General features: G+C 35.3%; 3 protein-coding genes, 1 long non-coding RNA gene and 1 pseudogene across 12 annotated transcripts in view; 3 read left to right on the top strand and 2 right to left on the bottom strand.

Moving 5' to 3' along the window:
- LOC131529988 (uncharacterized) overlaps positions 1-3,573 on the top strand; it is a 5,133-nt gene extending 1,560 nt beyond the window's left edge. Inside the window, exons 2-4 of the mRNA XM_058760057.1 lie at positions 797-896; positions 1,095-1,303; positions 1,999-3,573. Coding sequence (XP_058616040.1) covers positions 797-896; positions 1,095-1,303; positions 1,999-2,187 — 498 coding nt within the window. The 3' untranslated portion in view covers positions 2,188-3,573. The remainder of the gene's footprint in view (positions 1-796; positions 897-1,094; positions 1,304-1,998) is intronic.
- Positions 1-20,000, bottom strand: part of LOC131529976 (NACHT, LRR and PYD domains-containing protein 3-like) — a 540,773-nt pseudogene that overhangs the window by 300,960 nt on the left and 219,813 nt on the right.
- LOC131529978 (NACHT, LRR and PYD domains-containing protein 12-like) overlaps positions 1-20,000 on the top strand; it is a 256,130-nt gene that overhangs the window by 203,739 nt on the left and 32,391 nt on the right. The gene's annotated exons all lie outside the window — the stretch shown is intronic.
- On the bottom strand, positions 4,440-10,585 carry LOC131529983 (uncharacterized). The gene is made up of 7 exons (XM_058760047.1): positions 10,432-10,585; positions 7,713-7,779; positions 7,531-7,635; positions 6,261-6,368; positions 6,085-6,145; positions 5,519-5,711; positions 4,440-5,346 (listed from the first exon to the last, which is right to left on the bottom strand). Exons 1-7 carry the CDS (start codon positions 10,568-10,570, stop codon positions 4,583-4,585), a joined length of 1,437 nt encoding a protein of 478 aa, XP_058616030.1. The 5' UTR covers positions 10,571-10,585; the 3' UTR covers positions 4,440-4,582.
- On the top strand, positions 16,429-19,994 carry LOC131529994 (uncharacterized). 2 transcript variants are annotated; one of them, XR_009268264.1, is made up of 4 exons: positions 16,429-16,504; positions 16,757-16,835; positions 17,875-17,968; positions 19,063-19,994. It is a non-coding gene; the product is annotated as an uncharacterized LOC131529994 (long non-coding RNA). The 2 variants fall into 2 exon arrangements; XR_009268265.1 differs by having other exon boundaries at positions 16,612-16,835.

Below are 20,000 nucleotides of genomic sequence, written 5' to 3'. Positions count from 1 at the left end.
CTAACAACACATTAGTGTGATACCCAGACTGAAGACTGTTCAATGTTTTTAAATGTGTCAGATGGTATATTTTTCTTTTGGTAGTATATGTTTGGTACATCTACATACAGTATATATATTAAATGTTGAAATGTTGTGTTTTGAGTTAGGTATTAACAGTGCTATGACATAATATTTATGATTTAGTGCTGTATAAATAAAACTGAATTGAATTAACCATAAATGCAGATGATGCACCTGCACAGAACACCACAGACCCAGCGGACAACTTGTCTGTATGCCGTCAATATTGATTATTATACCAACGGCATCAAAAAGTGTTACTTACTGGTAGTCGTGACCTAAATATAGGCAACTTGTAATTGAGAAACAAAATTATTCCGATTGTTTAAATATTCAAATCTTTAATTTACTATGTATTTATACATACAAATATGTAGCTGAGATTAATAATTGATCTCTAAACACACATGTGTCTTCTGGCCTGAGAGGTCTGTGCTGCTGTCTGAAGTGCATACAGGCATCTGTAGCTCATGGGTTCAGACAGCGAGCCTCAAAGCCTGGGAGCAGAGTCAGACACTGCACATCAAGTGTGGGGGTCACATTCTCCTCTGAGACCCGGTTTTGGCAGTTTTCAGATGCGGAAGTTAAATTCTCTCTCAAAACAACTCCAGAAGCCTTAATAGCGTATTTTAAAGAAAATCTAGTTCCTACATTATTTTTCTATACATCGACTCACTGGGGTCTCTAACCTGCAACATGCCCTTTAACCCCCTCAATCTGTATTATATTTTAGGGTTTCAAAAAATTCCCTCATGTCCAAATTCAACATGAAGGAGGTGGTCTGCTGCAGAAAGAGGCTTTTGAAAAGACTGCACTGTTCTCGATCATTAGAGGTATGTTTATAAAACACAACATTCACCAGAGAGCTTCTCTTTTTAATACACTGAATGGTGATACACAATATATATCTCCTTTTGTTTTTAGTAGACATCCAAGCAAAGGAGAATGACTCCGTGTCACAATTAGAGTAATTAAAGTAAAACATGGTCAAAAAAGCTTTTCTTATGCTAATGTTTTCTCTTATTTGGCAGATGCTGTGATAACAGTGTTTAAAAACTCTCTCTGCCGCTGTTTAAAAACTAGCCCTCGTTGCACTTTTGAAGTGCTGTTGTTTCAGCCGAACTACTCAGTGGTGTTTGCCTTGATCTATCGCCCGCCAAACAAAGATGTTCTCAATGAGTTTGCTGAGTTTCTGGGGGATATTGTTACTAGCCATGACAAAATCATAATCCTGGGAGATGTTAATATCCATGTATGCTGTGACTCTAAACCACTCTCAAAAGAGTTTCGAAGTCTCATTGACTCATTTGATTTTGATCAGTGGGTGTCTGGCCCCACTCATATTCAGGGTCATACTCTGGATTTAATTTTATCACGTGGTTTGCCTGTATTGGACATTAACATCTTAGACTCAGGCATGTCAGATCATTTGCCAATCTTACTTTCTGTACCTTCTACTGGAACTACACATAAGCATCAACCTCGTGCACGGCTGACTCGTGTCTTTTCCGGTTGCTCTAGCAAGGATTTTACAGTTTTATATTCTGAATTACGTGCTAACCAGGACATGGACTCATGTTTAAGCAATCTAGATGCTGTTGAACATTTAAACTGTTTTAATTCTACCTGTTCTAATATTTTAGATGTTGTTGCTCCCTTAAGAAGAAAAAGCATAAGCACGCCTCTAAGCCCTGGTTAGATGACACACTCGTTCACTCAGACAGACCTGTAGAAGGCTGAACGTAAGTGGAACAAAGATAGATTACAAGTTTCTTATGAAATCCTCAAGGACTCCTCTCGGCATTTCAGCGAGCTGCTAATGCTGCTAAGCGTAAATATTTCTCTGAGTTAATTTTATGTAACAGTACTAGGCCCAAAGCCTTATTTTCAATGATTGATTCTGTTCTTAATCCCACTATTAATCATTTTCCGGAGGTATCTGATTCGCTTTGTGAGGATTTTGCGAGATCTTTTAATGATAAGGTTGTACAAATTAAATCTCTACTGACTTTGTCAGCCTATACTTCACTTGATGTTCCTCTCTGCTCTTGTATTGTATTGTATAACCAGCTTCCCGGCAGCAACAGAGCTGAACTTGAGGAACGCAGCTGGGAAGCATTTTAAACAAGAAATAAAACCAATAATTAATAACTTCCTTTAAGTTCACTGTTGGTTGTTTTATTTGTTAAAATAAGTAAACCAACAAAAGGGTTAATCTTTTTTTATGTTGTCATTTATCCAGAATATTTTAATGTTAAGTGTGATAACATGCTCTTTTTCTTTTAAATATCATAAATTATTTAAAATATTTTATTTTTAGTTGTTAAAAATGTTTATTTTTCTTAATAAAAGCTGTGTATTTAATTTGTTTGGATGGATTGCCATTTTGTTGTCTATTAGATGTATATCTGAAGGCATTCATTAGCTGTCTATTTGATGTCTAGTCTATTCTTGGGATATTATTAGACGTCTATTAAATGTTCACTGACAGCCCAAATTCAGTCTTGTTTTAGTCTAGACGTCAGGGCTGTGATTGAACGGCTATTAGACATCTTTTAAACGCAAAATAGCTTGCTGGTACCCCTCATATAACCGTCCGTCGCACACATCCGTCATGTTTGTAGTTTTTTAATACTTATTATCCGTGTTTGTAGTTCTGAACTAAATACTTTGTTAAAGCGCAATGGATTGTGGGCAATATTAGCCGTTAGAGGTGCACGGATCCACACTTCAGAAATCTGCCTGAAATAGTAGACCATCCGGGGATGCGATCGCTTGCTGGGTATTTTCAGAAAACGTGAACATGTGAATTATTATCTAGTTATCTAAACATCGCTATGAACAGTTTGCACAATACAGCTGTGTGTGACTGTAAATGTCTCTGAGTTTTGTTATCGTTCTGTGTCCATCCTCCTCTATTTCCAGCACTTAATCAAGCCACTCTTCTTTAATACATGAGGACGTGGCGCTGGCTCTCGATTTGAGCTGTTTATTCAGCAAACATTGAAGTATTCGGTTTCTACAGCGACTCATTCTCTTTCTATGAAACCTGTAAACCGCATTCACCGCTTCTGACTCTACAGCGGCAGCAGCTCTATAGCGGTTTGACCGAGCATTGCAGCTCTTTCACTTTTTCTAGAATTCAATCAAATGACTTTCACAATTCATTTTTACTTGTGCGTGGCACATTATTTCTTCTGCGCGGCCACACACACACACACACACACACACACACACACACACACACACTCAAAGAAACATTTGTTTTATTCTAATCCAGTATTTGTATTTATATCAGAGAGTCACAGCCCTGTTCCTGGAGACACCTCATCTTTGCACAGTTTGGATGAATCTCTCTTATCAAACACACTTGATTCAACACTTCAGGTCATTAGTAGAGCGCTCTGTGATGTTAGCTGAGTGTCAAATAAAGACCTCAAAATATACAGAAACAGTGTAGAGAAACACAGGCCTACTGTACACAATAAAGTCAATAAAACAAAGACAGTGTAAAATACTCACTCAGCCTTTCTAGATGCTTTGATCACTGGCAGCAGCCTCAGGAGACACTCTTCTGATGAATCATATTTACTCAGATTAAACTCATCCAGCTCTTCTTCTGAGTTCAGCAGCACAAACACCAGAGCCGACCACTGAGCAGCAGACAGAGAGACTCCAGAGAGACGATAGTCATCTGTTCTGCTCAGGTATGTTTGTACCTGCTGCTCCAGTGAACGATCATTCAGTTCATTCAGACAGTGGAACAGATTGATGGATTTCTCTGGAGAGGGATTCTCTCTGATCTTCTGTTTGATGTATTCAGCTGTTTCCTGATTGATCTGAGAGCTGCTTACTGTCTTTCTCAGGAGGCCTTGTAAGAGAGTCTGATTAGACTCTAGTGAGAGACCTAGAAGGAACCGGAGGAAAAGGTCCCAGTGTCCGTTCTCACTCTGTAAGGCCTTGTCCACTTCTCTCTTCAGTAAACTGGTCATTGGTGACCTGAACTCATTCTTCAGTCCTGTGTTTTGTTCAGAAAAGGACAGCAGCTTGAATAAAGCAGCAAGAAACTCCTGAATACTCAGATGAACAAAGCTGTACACCTTCCCCAGCTGCAGTCCAGACTCCTCTCTGAAGATCTGGGTACAAACTCCTGAGTACACGGACACTTCTCTGACATCAATGCCGCTCTCTTTCAGGTCCTCCTCATAGAAGATCAGGTTCCCTTTTTCCAGCTGTTCAAAAGCCAGTTTTCCTAGAGACAGAATAGTCTTTCTAGCCTGATCAGAGTCGATGTCATATTTCCCATCATACTTCTGTGTCTTCAGTTTGGTCTGAAAGATCAGGAAGTGTGTGAACATCTGTGTGAGAGTCTTGGGGATCTCTGCACGCTCTGCTTTACCCATCATCCTCTCCAGAACAGCGGCTGAAATCCAGCAGAAGACTGGGATGTGACACATGATGAACAGACTTCTTGATGATCGGATGTGTGTGACGATCCTATCAGCCAGACTCGGATCATTTATTCTCTTCCTGAAATATTCCTCCTTCTGAGGGTCGTTGAATCCTCGTACCTCTGTGAGCTGGTGGACACACTCAGGAGGGATCTGATTGGCTGCTGCTGGTCGAGAGGTGATCCAGAGGAGAGCAGAAGGAAGTAGGTTCCCTTGATGAGGTTGGTCAGCAGCACATCCACTGAGGCTGATTCTGTTACATCAGACAAGCTACGATTGTTTTGGAAATCTAGACGTAGTCGACACTCATCCAGACCATCAAATATGAACATGACTTTGTACTCATCATAATCTGCTGATTTAAATTCTTTGGTTTCTGTGTGAAGGTGGTTCAGAAGATCCACAAGACTGAGATTTTTCTGTATCAGGTTCAGCTCCCTGAAAGGAAGTGGAAATATGAAATGAACGTCCTGATTGGCTTTTCCTTCGGCCCAGTCCAGAATGAACTTCTGCACAGAGACTGTTTTTCCAATTCCAGCGACTCCTTTAGTCAGCACAGTTCTGATGGGTTTGTCTCGTCCAGGTGAGGGTTTAAATATGTCGTTGCAGCTGATTGGTGTCTCCTGTGTCTCTGGTCTCCTGGACACTGTCTCAATCTGTCTCACCTCATGTTCATTATTGACCTCTCCACTGCCTCCCTCTGTGATGTACAGCTCTGTGTAGATCTCATTCAGACGTGTTGAGTCTCCATGATTGGACATTCCTTCACTGATTCTCTGATATTTATCCTGTAGTCTGGATTTGAGTTTTTGTTGATACACAGGCATCAGTTCTGAGCAAAGGAAATAATTGTTGTTATTGGCAGAGCAATATTTTAGAAATGTATTTTTAGGTTTGATATGTTAGATATTAGATTGTGTCGTGAGATTCAGGAACATTAGTGACTGAAGACAGAAGATTCATAATAAAAACACAGGCTATAATCTGCTGATCAGAGCTCTTACTGGTCTGTAGTGTGTTAGCGAGGTCTGTCTGGTTCATCTTCCTCAGGATCAACAGTATGATCTTCAGAAGCCCCTCTCTGACTCTGTTATGACCCTCGTCATCATGATGGTCTCTTTCAGAGCATTCTGGGTAATCTGGACTCAGTAGTCTCTTAAAACTTTTCAACTCAGAGATGATTTTGTGCTCAAGCTCCTGAAATCATAGTGAATATTAAAACAATAAACCTCCATTCAGTCACAGAGAAAGTGAAACACACAAGAGTCAAGCCTGAATTTATTTTTTGTAGATTTCCCCATTTATTAATACTTTTACCCAGAGGGTTATTGCGATGGACACACACACACACGCATGCACGCGCACACACTCACACACACACACACACACACACACACACACACACACACACACACACACACACACACACGCATGCACGCACACACACACACACACACACACACACACACACACACACACACACACACACACACACACACACACACGCACACACACACACACAGACACACACACACACGCACACACACACAAACACAAACACAAAACCAACCTTGAAAATGGAGTCTAAGTTCTTCTTTGCTGAATGTGATTCTGGTCCTTCATGTTTTTGACTGTAGTCAAACAAATATTGAATATTTTTGTAAATATGTATTAATGTATTTAATACACATCAGTAAATGAATGAATATCTTATATATATTTCTTATACTGTAAACTAAACAACACCTCAGATCAGCAGATGAGTCTCCCGAGCTGAATTTAATTGGAGGATTCATTGATCGGTCACTCTTCATGGACACACAGCTGGGTTCAGGAGATTCATTCTCACACAGACTGAAACACAACCGCAATAAAAACTGTTTCTGAAAATCTCACACTGCTCCGACAGAAACACATTTACTGTCTCAACCTCCCTTTAATGTTCATCTTTCACTTGAGTACTGAATAATGGCAATGGGGAGCTTGTTGAACTTTTAAATATGCATTTCATATTTATTTCCTACACGATTAATTTATGTTTCTCATCTAAAGATATTTGAATCATGTACCATGTATTTATTCTGTAAGTGTGTTCAATCGTATAGAATTAGTCGTGTTGAAGCTAAATAAAGTAGTTATGTGTTCTTCAGAAACACCGCCCCTTTGTGAAGGAAACAGATTCGCGCCATTTTGTCTTTTTTTTTTTTATATAGATTTTTTATTTTTTTACTTTAGTTATGCTGTCATTGTTCTTATTGTGTAACAATGTATTACATTAAGCAAGTTATTTTTTTTGGGGGGGGGGGGTATTATTATATCATGTGTTTCTGTATATTTGTAATCAGTATGGATTGTTGTGTACTGTAGAAGAAAAAAAAATACTTTTTTCCAAGAAATGTTTTTGCTTATTGCTTTTAATAATGTACAATATTAAGGTTGCTAAGATGCTTTTATTTATTTAAAAAAAAAAAACAGCTTATAGTTGACCAAAGCTTTTTTGATCTGTTATTAATTTTTATCTGGTTTTATCATAGATTTTATCATAGTTTTGTTTAATTAGTTGAATCACCACTGCATATAGTGCATAAAGCTTTCATTTAAACAAACATCATGTTAAATCAACGTGAGGTACTCTGATATAAAAAGCAAAAAAAATCATGAAAAAAATCATGTTTATTTGACAAACATAAGTTAGGCAACATAAACGGAGATAAATTATGTTGAGAGAACATATAAATATGTGCAACCGATATATATATATATATATATATATATTTTTTTTTTTTTTTCAGTGAGGAGTCTGTTGTGACTCGAGAGTTAAAAGATTAAAGTATTATTTGTCTGTATATAAAATGAATCTGCCCCATGTGCCCTTTTCATTCATGCATTACAGAATAAAATAGAGCGATGCACACATATAGATACAGACAGACACAGAAACATCCAGCAGCAACAGAGACACTGCTGACAATAACACACCTCACCTACAGTATATATGACACTCATAATATCTCACCTGGACTCAACAGAAGAGTCTTCCTCTCTGCAGAGATCTGAAGGATGTTTCCTCACAGACACATCGATGTGTTCAGCTAAACCTGATTCATCCCCCTGAATCTGACTATAAATTAAAATACTATTGTAGTATGCATTTATTGTTTCTGAACATTAAAAATGAAATATTTCACGTTCTCTCACCTCTTGACTGTCTTTATCTGTGTGTGATGTTCTTCAGAGAGATTCATTCTGGAGGCCATGGTTTCATCTAAAAGCAGATACAGATGTTGATCCTCAGAGTGAGTTATTAATCATCTCAGTAATAATTTTCAACTAGGGATGTGCCCGAAGCCGAATACCTTATTCGGAAAGGCACAGATAATGGCTTCAAAACGAATAACGGATTTATCTGAATAACAGAAAAAAATATTCGGCACACAATCACATGTTTGTTTGCTGGAACAGCACTGCATTAGTGAGGTCTGCGGTTGTTAAGATTTGTGCAATAATAATTGCTTTGATAGCGTTTGACACAGTTTCGTACAGAAACAGTTTAAATTATTATGGTGATCATTGTGTTTGTCTAATGAATGTGGTCTCCTCAGCAATAAACTATCCGCGCGCTCTTTTTCTGATTGCTGCTGTCAGCGCCGGAGAAGCAGTGTTGCCAGATATTGCTACAAAAACAAACACAACCAATCTCCTGAAACATGCAGCAAAATAAGTTTAAATCTTGTATTTTGCAAATAGAAAACAGAATCTTCCCACTTTATTAATGCCCTAATTACTTTATTAACGCTGTTACATTAAGTATTAAAACAAGTCCAGCGACGCTTATAATAACTAGATCTGGCAACATGGCGGAGCGGAGGCTGCACTTCACTCCTGCGTTTCGCAGTTTCAAGTGAATGAGTGTAAAAACGCATTACATTTGCCCTTTTCGTGAATTGCATTACATTTAATTATACAAGACGAAGAAAAGCGATGTTTGATCAAGGCTTTTGGAGGGTCCAAATGATTTGTTGCGCCCTGTTGATAAAAAAAAAAAAACTCGTAAATGATCACAGACTCCGGCAACACATGATCTAAGTTACTTAAAGTTCAAGCAGCTTTATTGTCATCTGCTATGATAGGCTACTGAACACTTTCTTTACATTTCTATTTCTTTTTTTTTTTCTACTAGTGCTCTTATTTAAGATTATGGATGCTTGTCTCTTGTCAAATTTGTACACAAAGTTTCACTGGAAAATAAGAAGAATAAAGTTATTTTTCTTTTTTGATAAAGTTTTAAATAGAAGATATTTACAGTTATAATTTTAATTAAAAAAAATAACACTTTCTTTAGTTATACAAGGCATATTTGTTAAATGAAAACTACGAATCGAACAGATTTGCATTTAAAATGGTATTTTTATGTAATTTGACAAACTTCCGGTTTAAGCCACGCCCACTGCCGGATCTATCCGAATACAGATACAGATATAAATAATGGCTCCGCTGCACACCCCTAGTATCAACAGTCAGTCCTCAGTAATGACCTGCACACATGAAAAACTATTTCATCCTGACATTATTTACACAGAATCAAATTATTCACAAACTGCATAAATTCAGACAAGCACTGTGTTAAACTGAAAGTAAAGCTGGAATCTGATGATTTACAGACTCTGTGTTTTATCTCCTAATATCAGGGCCGGAGTGGGATCAATTTTCAGCCCGGGAGTGTAATGCTCAAGGCCAGCCCACCACCTATCCCCATTCCCTCCTCATGGAATCTGGATAAATGAAGTGACAGATCTGTTCTTACTATGTTTCAATAAAAAATATGAATAATGTAAATATGGCCATAAATATCAATAACAAATCACATACTGAGTTTTCTGCAACAAGTAGTCCAACTGTTATATTAAAATGGTTTGCATTCAAACGAAAATAAAGTAGTGCAGTAAGAAATATACTTTTTGCACTATTGTTTTTTTTTTTTATATCCACGTCAATGTAATAAATAAAATAATGAAATAAATGATATGAAACATTTCTGCAACAAAACATACAACTGTAACATTATTAAAAAAAAAAAAGTTCAATTCAAAATCGAAAGCTGCCAAGCAGTCATCAATAACTAAATGGAAAATCAATACGTTAAGCATCTCGAAAGAAAGAAAGAACAGGCTAAAATCACTTATATTTAATTGAAACAGACAATCAATAGAAAAAACTGAATAAAACTGAATACTAAACCGAATAAAAAATTCCTTCAATGTAAGTCAGTTTGAATAAAAGCGTTTGCCAAATGCATAACTGTAAATGTTGCTAGTGTACCTTGAGTCGCCAGGTCACGTGTGCTCGTTTGTCTTCTTGAAAAAATATTTGTCAGTTTGGCACATTTGGCCGCGTCATCCTCCAATGCCTTTCTTTTTTTTTAAACCGGCTCTTTTTTTACTATCCATTTTATTCTTCCCGCGATTAGCGCACTCTTGCTAACTCACACCACAGCATTAATGGTTTCGGTTTGTCTCCATGGCAACGACCTGGGACACGCGCTTGTGTAGAGGGAGAGAGAGAGAGAGAGCGAGAGCGCGCGCGCGCTCTGACAACAGAAAACGTCACATTTTAATGTTAAATTCAAATATAGTGATATTAGCTTAGTTATCAGCCACGCAGTAACTTAAACACATAGACGTTATTCTGTGTATGTAAAAAAATTAAAATTAAAATAAAATAAAAAGCTCGGCCCAATTTATGAGCGGGGCAGAGCGGCCCACCGGGAATTCTCCCGGTTCTCCCGATGGCCACTCCGGGCCTGCCTAATATCATTTAAACTACTTTCAAAATATCTGATACTGCTGTTGTACTTCACTTTAAACCAGTCAGGACTGATTTTAACTATCAAAGATGATTGAGAAATCGTGATACTCACCGTGTGTTTCTCTCTTAATGTAGTTTACTTCCTCGTCTGACGAAACAGATCCTGCTGTAATAGTTTCACTTTCTCTGTCGAGCTCCTCATCACTTGCTCCTCCTTCAGGATACGAGTGGAATATATCAGCAGTGTCCATGCAGTTATTTTCTTTAGTAATGTGAGAAGCAAAGAAAGCAATAATAATCTGGCTATAAGTTAAAAACATAACTATTTCAAATTAATATGTGAGCACATGTATCCATTAGTCGTACCTAGACCAGAAACCCCTTCTTTATTTTAAGGAGTTTAGGAGTAACTGATAAACTGAATTGAGGACTAAACTATATCATCTTATCTTCCTCTGTTGCTGTCAGATATTGTAAGAAAAATGACTTTCATGACTCGTAACTTTTGCAAAAGTCATGTTTCTCTATTCTGTGCAGTGTGAGAGATGTATGTCAGAATGTAAGTGTTTTTATTTTTATTTTTTTCCTGTTGCTCTACTAGTTTTGTAACCCAGCCAGCAGACTCATGAGGACACATGCTCAGCCCAGACGAAACAATGAAATGAACACTCCTCACAATACCACCTGCTGGCCAAAGAGTGTAACACAAGCAGATATATTACAGACAGAGGTGTAAAGTCCAGGGGTCAGAAAGTAAAAGTCCTGCCATGTGTTTATTCAGCAGCTGATTTCACCAGAGGACGAACCAACTCATTCCTTTCAAGACACAAACGAGTCTCGAGTCAAATCCCAAGACCTCAAAGAGTTAAAATTAATGAGATAATTAAGAGACTAATTAAATGATGACTGTGCATTAGTGATGAACACCTGCTGTTATTGAGAATCACAGAGGATCAGATGTTGATGTTTTATTGGTTAAAATGATGCCACCATCATGGAGATCAGCGTATTATTTATCTTAGCGATATACTAGATCCACAGGGGATGTTTATTTTTATTGTGATTTCATGTTTAAATACAATTTTCTTGTTGTTTATAAGGAATTTCTTACGATAGTTAAAGCTATAACTAATGGTCTTGTTCACTTAATGAAATGTCGTCTATCGTTTGAAGTGATTGTAGAAAGGGAGCTGACTTTTTTTGGTTGATGACAAGTGTACACTCTTAGAAAAGATGTGTTAAAAATGACACAACTGTGTTAAATTTTAACACATTAACGGGTGAGTTCTGGGACAACTTTTTTGTGTTAATTTTTACTCATTCATTGTGTTGATGGTTTTAACACAGTAAATGTGTCAGAAAGGTTATCACAAAGATGTGTAAACGTCTATAATTTAACACATTATGTGCTGTCCTTTACTACATACATTATGTTAAAAAAAACATAATCTAAACAAAATGTTCGTATTTGACAAAATGAATGGAAAAATCATTGGTTGTGTAGCTTATTGTCAAAATATTTATTATGATGAAATATCAACAATTACATAGAACTGCAGAATATATATATATACACATACAATTTTAAGCAGTCAAAAAGGAAAATGTCCGACACAGGACAAAAAACCTTATTTTCATCTCATTAGGTAACATGACACATAACCCCACCTTCATAGTCATTTCACTTTTTTCCAAACTTTGCTGGATTGATGTACACCGATGGCCAAAAGTATTTTGAAAGATGCTCAAAAAATATTTCTTATTAGCAATGTCTGTACTCCTCCATCTTTTCCACAGCACAGGAGTAAAAGTCATTATCAAAATAGCCTTTTAAAAGCCAACACAATGTTTTTGTCCACCTTTGGGAATAAATGAACTTCTCCAAGTCTGGATCCTGCTCAGAACTTGACTGACAGCACCAGAATGTCCCCTGGTCTGTCTGCGTCCACAAACACAAAAGTACTCAGTCCTTCAGTGGAGATCCTGGACCCAACACTATATTACGACAGAGAGAGAGAGGAGACAATTCCACATTAGTGTCAATTTATATTTAACCTACATTTTTAAACCTTTTTTACTCTAACATAAGAATATATATATATATATATTTGTAAGTAACAGCTTGTCGATAACATATACAAACATTTCACCTGAACTGTAAACTAAATTATGTCAGATTTAATTTGAATACTTACATAGTATTACTTATATGCTGAGATCCATAGAGAGAACGACTCCAATTGAGGATTTATCCTTCAGCTTGTCTGCAGTGAAGGGGTAGCTGTTCGAGACAAAAACACACTAAGACACATGCAAGCAATCACTACGGTTAAATACTGTAGGAAGGAGGAAGATCATCCCCACCTGTGCGCTGATGTTAGGTACCTTCCTGGTCATGTGGGACTGCAATGGCAGAGTCTTCTGCCTAATGAAAGATCAAAATAATGCTAAAATATAAACTAAAGAATGCTTGATTTGGTATGAATGAATGACTTAGTGTGAGTTTTATTGCAGTGCTTACCTGAATGGTGAACATAGAAACTGGTCCATCTTCTGACTGGTTCATTTGCTGTGTAATAAACATAATGTTAGACATCACTTATTTGGTATAATGTTAGCAAATTTAGATTGTAAGCTACCTGGTCTGCCCCAGTGGCTCCGAAGCACTTATAACATATTGCTAATCATTTCAGCAAACTTCTAAATACTTTAGACATAATAAATAAAGAGCATTGCTAGCACCATTTCTTTATTGACAAAAAAAAAAAAAAAAAAAGAGTGTAAAAGTGCGGTCATATTTACCACTGCTTGGCGAAATATGATTTCAAGTACATCTTAGCTCAGGAATCTTGCTAGCAGTCTCCGGCGCGAATCGCCTCCTCCGCAGTAAAAAGGTGGTTTTGACGAGCAGTTTTATTTATTTAATATATATTAAAGTTATAAGTGAGCATGGGTGCCACCCGGTGGATTTTTTTTTGGCATTACACATCTTACCCAGCTAACAGGGAACGTTCCCAGAACATTCACTAACGTTCTTTAAAAGTTGTGTTAATGTTAGTACAAAACGTTATTAAAATAATGTTTTTGTAACGTTCTTATAATGCTGATAGAAAACATTCTTAGAACAATGTTCTTGGAACGTCTTTAGGACGTGATTTGTACTTAATGAACGTTCTTATAACGTTGATAGAAAACGTTCTTAGAACAACGTTCTTGGAACGTCTTTAGGACGTAATTTGTACTTAATGAACGTTCTTATAACGTTGATAGAAAACGTTCTTAGAACAATGTTCTTGGAACGTCTTTAGGACGTGACTTGTACTTGATGAACGTTCTCATAATGTTGATAGAAAACGTTCTTAAATCAACGTTCTTGGAATGTCTTTAGGACGTGATTTGTACTTAATGAACGTTCTCATAATGTTGATAGAAAACGTTCTTAAATCAACGTTCTTGGAACGTCTTTAGGACGTCATTTTTACTTGATGAATGTTCTTATAATGCTGATAGAAAACGTTCTTAAATCAACGTTCTTGGAACGTCTTTAGCACGTTATTTGTACTTCATGAACATAATGCTGATAGAAAACGTTCTTAGAACAATGTTCTTGGAATGTCTTTAGGACGTGATTTGTACTTAATGAACGTTCTCATAATGTTGATAGAAAACGTTCTTAAATCAACGTTCTTGGAACGTCTTTAGGACGTCATTTTTACTTGATGAATGTTCTTATAATGCTGATAGAAAACGTTCTTAAATCAACGTTTTTGGAACGTTTTTAGGACGTTATTTGTACTTAATGAACGTCCTTATAATGTTGAGAGAAAACGTTCTTAAATCAACGTTCTTGGAACGTCTTTAGCACGTTATTTGTACTTCATGAACATTCTCATAATGCTGATAGAAAACGTTCTTAGAACAACGTTCTTGGAACGCCTTTAGGACGTAATTTGTACTTAATGAACGTTCTTATAACGTTGATAGAAAACGTTCTTAGAACAATGTTCTTGGAACGTCTTTAGGACGTGACTTGTACTTGATGAACGTTCTCATAATGTTGATAGAAAACGTTCTTAAATCAACGTTCTTGGAATGTCTTTAGGACGTGATTTGTACTTCATGAACATTCTCATAATGCTGATAGAAAAGCGTTCTTAAATCAACGTTCTTGGAACGTCTTTAGGACGTCATTTTTACTTGATGAATGTTCTTATAATGCTGATAGAAAACGTTCTTAAATCAACGTTCTTGGAACGTCTTTAGCACGTTATTTGTACTTCATGAACATAATGCTGATAGAAAACGTTCTTAGAACAATGTTCTTGGAATGTCTTTAGGACGTGATTTGTACTTAATGAACGTTCTCATAATGTTGATAGAAAACGTTCTTAAATCAACGTTCTTGGAACGTCTTTAGGACGTCATTTTTACTTGATGAATGTTCTTATAATGCTGATAGAAAACGTTCTTAAATCAACGTTTTTGGAACGTTTTAGGACGTTATTTGTACTTGATGAATGTTCTTATAATGTTGAGAGAAAACGTTCTTAAATCAACGTTCTTGGAACGTCTTTAGCACGTTATTTGTACTTCATGAACATTCTCATAATGCTGATAGAAAACATTCTTAGAACAATGTTCTTGGAACGTCTTTAGGACGTGACTTGTACTTGATGAACGTTCTCATAATGTTGATAGAAAACGTTCTTAAATCAACGTTCTTGGAACGTCTTTAGGACGTCATTTGTACTTGATGAATGTTCTCATAATGTTGATAGAAAACGTTCTTAAATCAACGTTCTTGGAACGCGTCTTTAGCACGTTATTTGTACTTGATGAATGTTCTTATAATGCTGATAGAAAACGTTCTTAAATCAATGTTCTTGGAATGTCTTTAGGACGTTATTTGTACTTCATGAACATTCTCATAATGTTGATAGAAAATGTTCTTAAATCAATGTTCTTGGAATGTCTTTAGGGCGTGATTTGTACTTAATGAACGTTCTCATAATGTTGATAGAAAATGTTCTTAAATCAACGTTCTTGGAACGCCTTTAGACGTGACTTGTACTTCATGAACGTTCTCATAATGTTGAGAGAAAACGTTCTTAAATCAACGTTCTTGGAACGTCTTTAGGACGTCATTTTTACTTGATGAATGTTCTTATAATGCTGATAGAAAACGTTCTTAAATCAATGTTCTTGGAACGTCTTTAGGACGTTATTTGTACTTGATGAATGTTCTTATAATGTTGAGAGAAAACGTTCTTAAATCAATGTTCTTGGAACGTTTTTAGGACGTTATTTGTACTTAATGAACGTTCTCATAATGTTGAGAGAAAACATTTTTAGAACAACATTCTTAGAACGTTATTGTAATGTAATATAATTTCTAAATTAATAATTAAATGCTAAATATTATGTTGTTATCAAAACATTCTGAGAACAGTATTCATGTCCTTATGATTGCAGGCTACTTTATGAACATTACCATAATGTTGGGAGAAACATCTTTAGAAAAAAAGAAAAAACAACTTATAGGCTATATAAAACATGAATAGAATAGAACCGAATATGATAGAAAAATAAAATGTATTTAAATATGAAACTACAACCTCGATTAGGATGTGGCAAATCACCTGAATGAGTCACTGAATCTTTTATAATTATATACTTTATCATTATTAATTATATATCTTTTATAACTTATTGAAGTCATAGGCCTATAGTGAAATGTCATACACTGTAAATCAGTGGCATTGCTAAATTAAATTAGTTAATTTAACAAAAATTTTTTATTTCAACTCAATATATATTTGTGATGTGAACTCAAAATCTCATTAGGTTAAGGGGAACTCAATCTAAATAAGTATAAATTAATTTAATCTAAAAATTAGCTTAATTCATGATTTCTAACATTGTTTTTCGAGAAGTCACGTTTGATCTCTCTCAATATTAATTAAATAGCCTTCATAACTAAAGATAATATAATAAATACATCAATCTGCTTCATATTAAGCATAGATCAATCCTTTTAAAGAAATTAATTTTACTCGAGACAAAATATTATTTTTCAAAAACCGCGCGCATTTTTCAGTCAGTCTCATCCGCCCATCCCCCACAGCTCACAGTCACGGACGGGATCACAGCCGGACGGCTTATGACGCGGTCACGGAAAATAATAGGTAAGCATTCACTTCTGTATTCTTATTTAAAGCACTTTTGAACGTTATTTTGTGTTTTGTCAACTTTATCTGAAGATTAACCAGCTCAGTTATCATTGTATTGTTAGCTAGCAAAGAAGCAAGGAGCTAACAACCAACCACATCAAAGTTATCAACGGCAAGTGTTAAATATGCAATGTTATACACAACAGTTTGTCAGTGATAAATTAAGATTTGTGTGTGTGTGTGTGTGTGTGTGTGTGTGTCTCACAGCTGGACACAGACAAACTGGAGAGACAGCTGACAGGATGTCGTCATCTGTAACCGTCACTCGCCACAGTTCTCAAGCAAGGTAAAGCAAAGACATATTCTCTGTATTACAATACGTTTAAACTTTTAGTTAATCATTATTTATTATCCGCTTTGTCAGTTTTATCTAGAATATCCATGTGATGCTGATCAAGTTTACTAAATCCGCCGAACGCAGTGAACAAAGGGGCTGAGGAGCATTTATAATGGCTGTTTTGTTAACCTTAGTTAACATTTTACACAGTTATTTGCTCCTCACGTTGTCTTTCTTAAAATTCATACTAACAAATTGTTGTCATGCTTTTGAAATCAATCTTTTCAGTGCAAAGGCAGCGAGGGGTCATTTGCAACAAGACGGCTGATACTAATATGGGCCTAAAATAAATTAAGTAGTATTCACATTAAACAAATTGATGGGCTTTAGTGTTGTACAAGATGTAATTTGTCACCTTATAAACAGTTATTTAAATTCATCGTTCTTCAGTTTTTATATTTTGATGAATTGCTATTAATGCAGATGTGATGATGACCAGAAATGACCAGCAGCACAAATGTTAAGTCTTCTGAAGCAATAGTATACTTTTGTTTTGTGAATATTAGATTGAAATTTAAACCTAAAGATTGATCAAATCGTGAATAACGTTACACAATACAGATGAAAAATAACAAACTAACATCCCACAAGAATGACATCTAAAGACCGGTCATGTTTGATGTAATGTAGTGTGCCACCAATTTGATTCAGAGTGAATTGGCAGAGTGAATAACATCTTAAATTTCAGTTTGTCTGTCATTCCGTCAAAGTCTTTTGGTATTTTGTGTTGCTTCAGAAGAATACCAGTGAAGTCTTAAGTTCTGATTATAGTTATACATTTATATACTTAACTAATATAGTTAATAAAACTTCTACTTTCCCTTATCCTAAAGTTGCTTTGTTTTTTTTTTATAAAGATGTCAGGTAATTGCTAATGCTAAGTTTGTAGTGGTTAAAAATTGTCTTGTTATGATTCATAAAAATAAGCTGTCCATAAATGTTGCTTAATTGTGAGTTAAATTTCTCTAATTTTGTGTTTTGTCTTCAGGGACAATAATGGCATCAGCCATTCAAGTTATGATCCTGGCAGATCTACTACTATCTGAAATGTAGTCTCTGCAGATTGTTTCAAGATGCACAAGGTAGGACACATGACAGGACAACTTTATATTTACTTGGCAATATTTAAAAATTTTAGCTGAGATCAGCATAGTTAAAAAAAATTAAATTCTGTCATGGTTTACTCACCCTCATGTTTTTCCAAATTCATTTTGAATGAATTTCATTCATCTTCAAACGAATGTTTTTATTTTTGATATTCATTCATCATTTTTGTCTTTCCATTGGAAGTCTAGACAGTCTTTATTTTCAAGCTTCAAAAAGTTTATAGTTTAGGCTTTGAGACATAATAATAGCTACTTATACCTTCTGTTATTTATCTTGTTTCTGAATACCTGTAAAATTTAAAGGATTAACTAACAACTTACGTGTAACTTGTTTTTTTGCTCTCAATGCCATTTTGACAATGCCCAAAGCATTTTTTTTTTAAAGGAAAACATTACAAATTATTCTTTAACAATTTAACTGATGTATTAATAGCAAAAATTCTTACTGTCAGTTAATGGTTCAATGCTAGCATACCTACCCAGAAACACCTACTAGAACCTATTAATCTTACCTGTTTTATCTCTGAGTTTCCTTCCTTAACTGAGTTCATGTAACAGTTTATTAGCTAATAACATGTAACAAGGCAACTTTTGCCATTTAATAACTTTATTGATAACTTCTAAATGTTATCTATATTTGAAGGGATTTTTCCTGTTTCAAATTGGTATAAAATGGAAATTGCAGTTGACTTAACTACCCTATTATGACGTATTTCCAGTAGTGTGCATGTGTATACCTATCAAGATGAATAAATTAGGTCAATTTATGTTGACCTAAAAATAGTTTTTTGGAAATGACACGATGAAAATGTATTATTTGAATGTTTATATTTTTCTTAATCTAATGATGCTTCAGAAGACATTTTTCTTAATGCTGCTATGAAAGTAGCTTGTCAATGAAAGTAACATATGCCAAGTCAAATGAAACTACCTTTGACTCTTGAGTAATGTAATATTTGTAGAACTCACAGCACAGATCCTAATAATTTTTTTGGCATAGCCACACTAATTATTTTATAGGCATTTTGTAATATCACTTTGTAACCTCAGCCAATCTGTTTACTTTATAGATGGAGCGTGGAGAGACAGGAAATGGACCACAGTTTTTCAGCACCCACACCCCACACTCAAATTCATATAGAAGTCCTCAATTATTAAATGTTAATATGATAGTTTATATTTAGCTGTGAAGTTATAGTTCATTGTCATAAATATTAAACTACATATTATTATTATTATTATTTTACATGATATGCAAATTTCACCAATTTGTTCAATGTGTTAATGAACTTTTTGAAAGTGACTATCTTTAATAATTCAGATACCTGTTGAAATGCACATGTAATTATATACTTGCTCGTATCTGGAAGGTTGTGTTAATAAAAATGATGTTGAAAGCAAATGTTGCAATACTGCTAATCTTAAAATAACATTTTATTAAACTAAACTTTGTAATGTTCCAAATAAATGTTTTTAGGATGTTGTATTTTTAAGAAAATGTAGGTGGAAATAAAGTTGTAGGAACATTATGCTAACTATAAAATAACGTTCTAGCTACGTTAAGCAAACTGGACATTTTAACGTTCTTGGAATGTTCCAAATAAACGTTCATAGAACGTTATATTTTTTTTAATGAAATTTAGGTTGCAGGAACGTTATGCTAACCATAAAATAATGTTCTTGGAACGTTAAGCAAACTGGACATTTTAACGTTCTTGGAATGTTCCAAACAAACGTTCATATAACGTTATATTTTTAGTGAAATTTAGGTTGCAAGAACGTTGTAGGAACATTATGCTAACAAAAAATAACGTTCTAGGAACGTTAAGCAAACTGGACATTTTAACGTTCTTGGAATGTTCCAAACAAACGTTCATAGAACATTATATTTTTAGTGAAATTTAGGTTGCAAGAACGTTGTAGGAACGTTATGCTAACCATCAAATAACGTTCTAGCAACGTAACGCAAACTGGACATTTCCACATTTTTGGAACATTCCAAGTAACG

The sequence above is a fragment of the Onychostoma macrolepis genome, chromosome 22 (genome assembly GCF_012432095.1).
Source record: "Onychostoma macrolepis isolate SWU-2019 chromosome 22, ASM1243209v1, whole genome shotgun sequence".
Taxonomy (NCBI): Eukaryota; Metazoa; Chordata; class Actinopteri; order Cypriniformes; family Cyprinidae; genus Onychostoma; species Onychostoma macrolepis.
The sequence above is the reverse complement of the archived record's forward strand: the minus strand, read 5'-3'. Positions and strand labels throughout refer to the sequence as shown.

Coding starts and splice junctions, on each gene's coding strand:
- LOC131529983 (XM_058760047.1), bottom strand. CDS start 10,570: ATGGACACTGCTGATATATTCCACTCGTATCCTGAAGGAGGAGCAAGT. Junction 7,780..10,431: donor CATTAAGAGAGAAACACACG/GTGAGTATCACG, acceptor ATCTGCTTTTAG/ATGAAACCATGGCCTCCAGA. Junction 7,636..7,712: donor CAGATAAAGACAGTCAAGAG/GTGAGAGAACGT, acceptor TTTAATTTATAG/TCAGATTCAGGGGGATGAAT.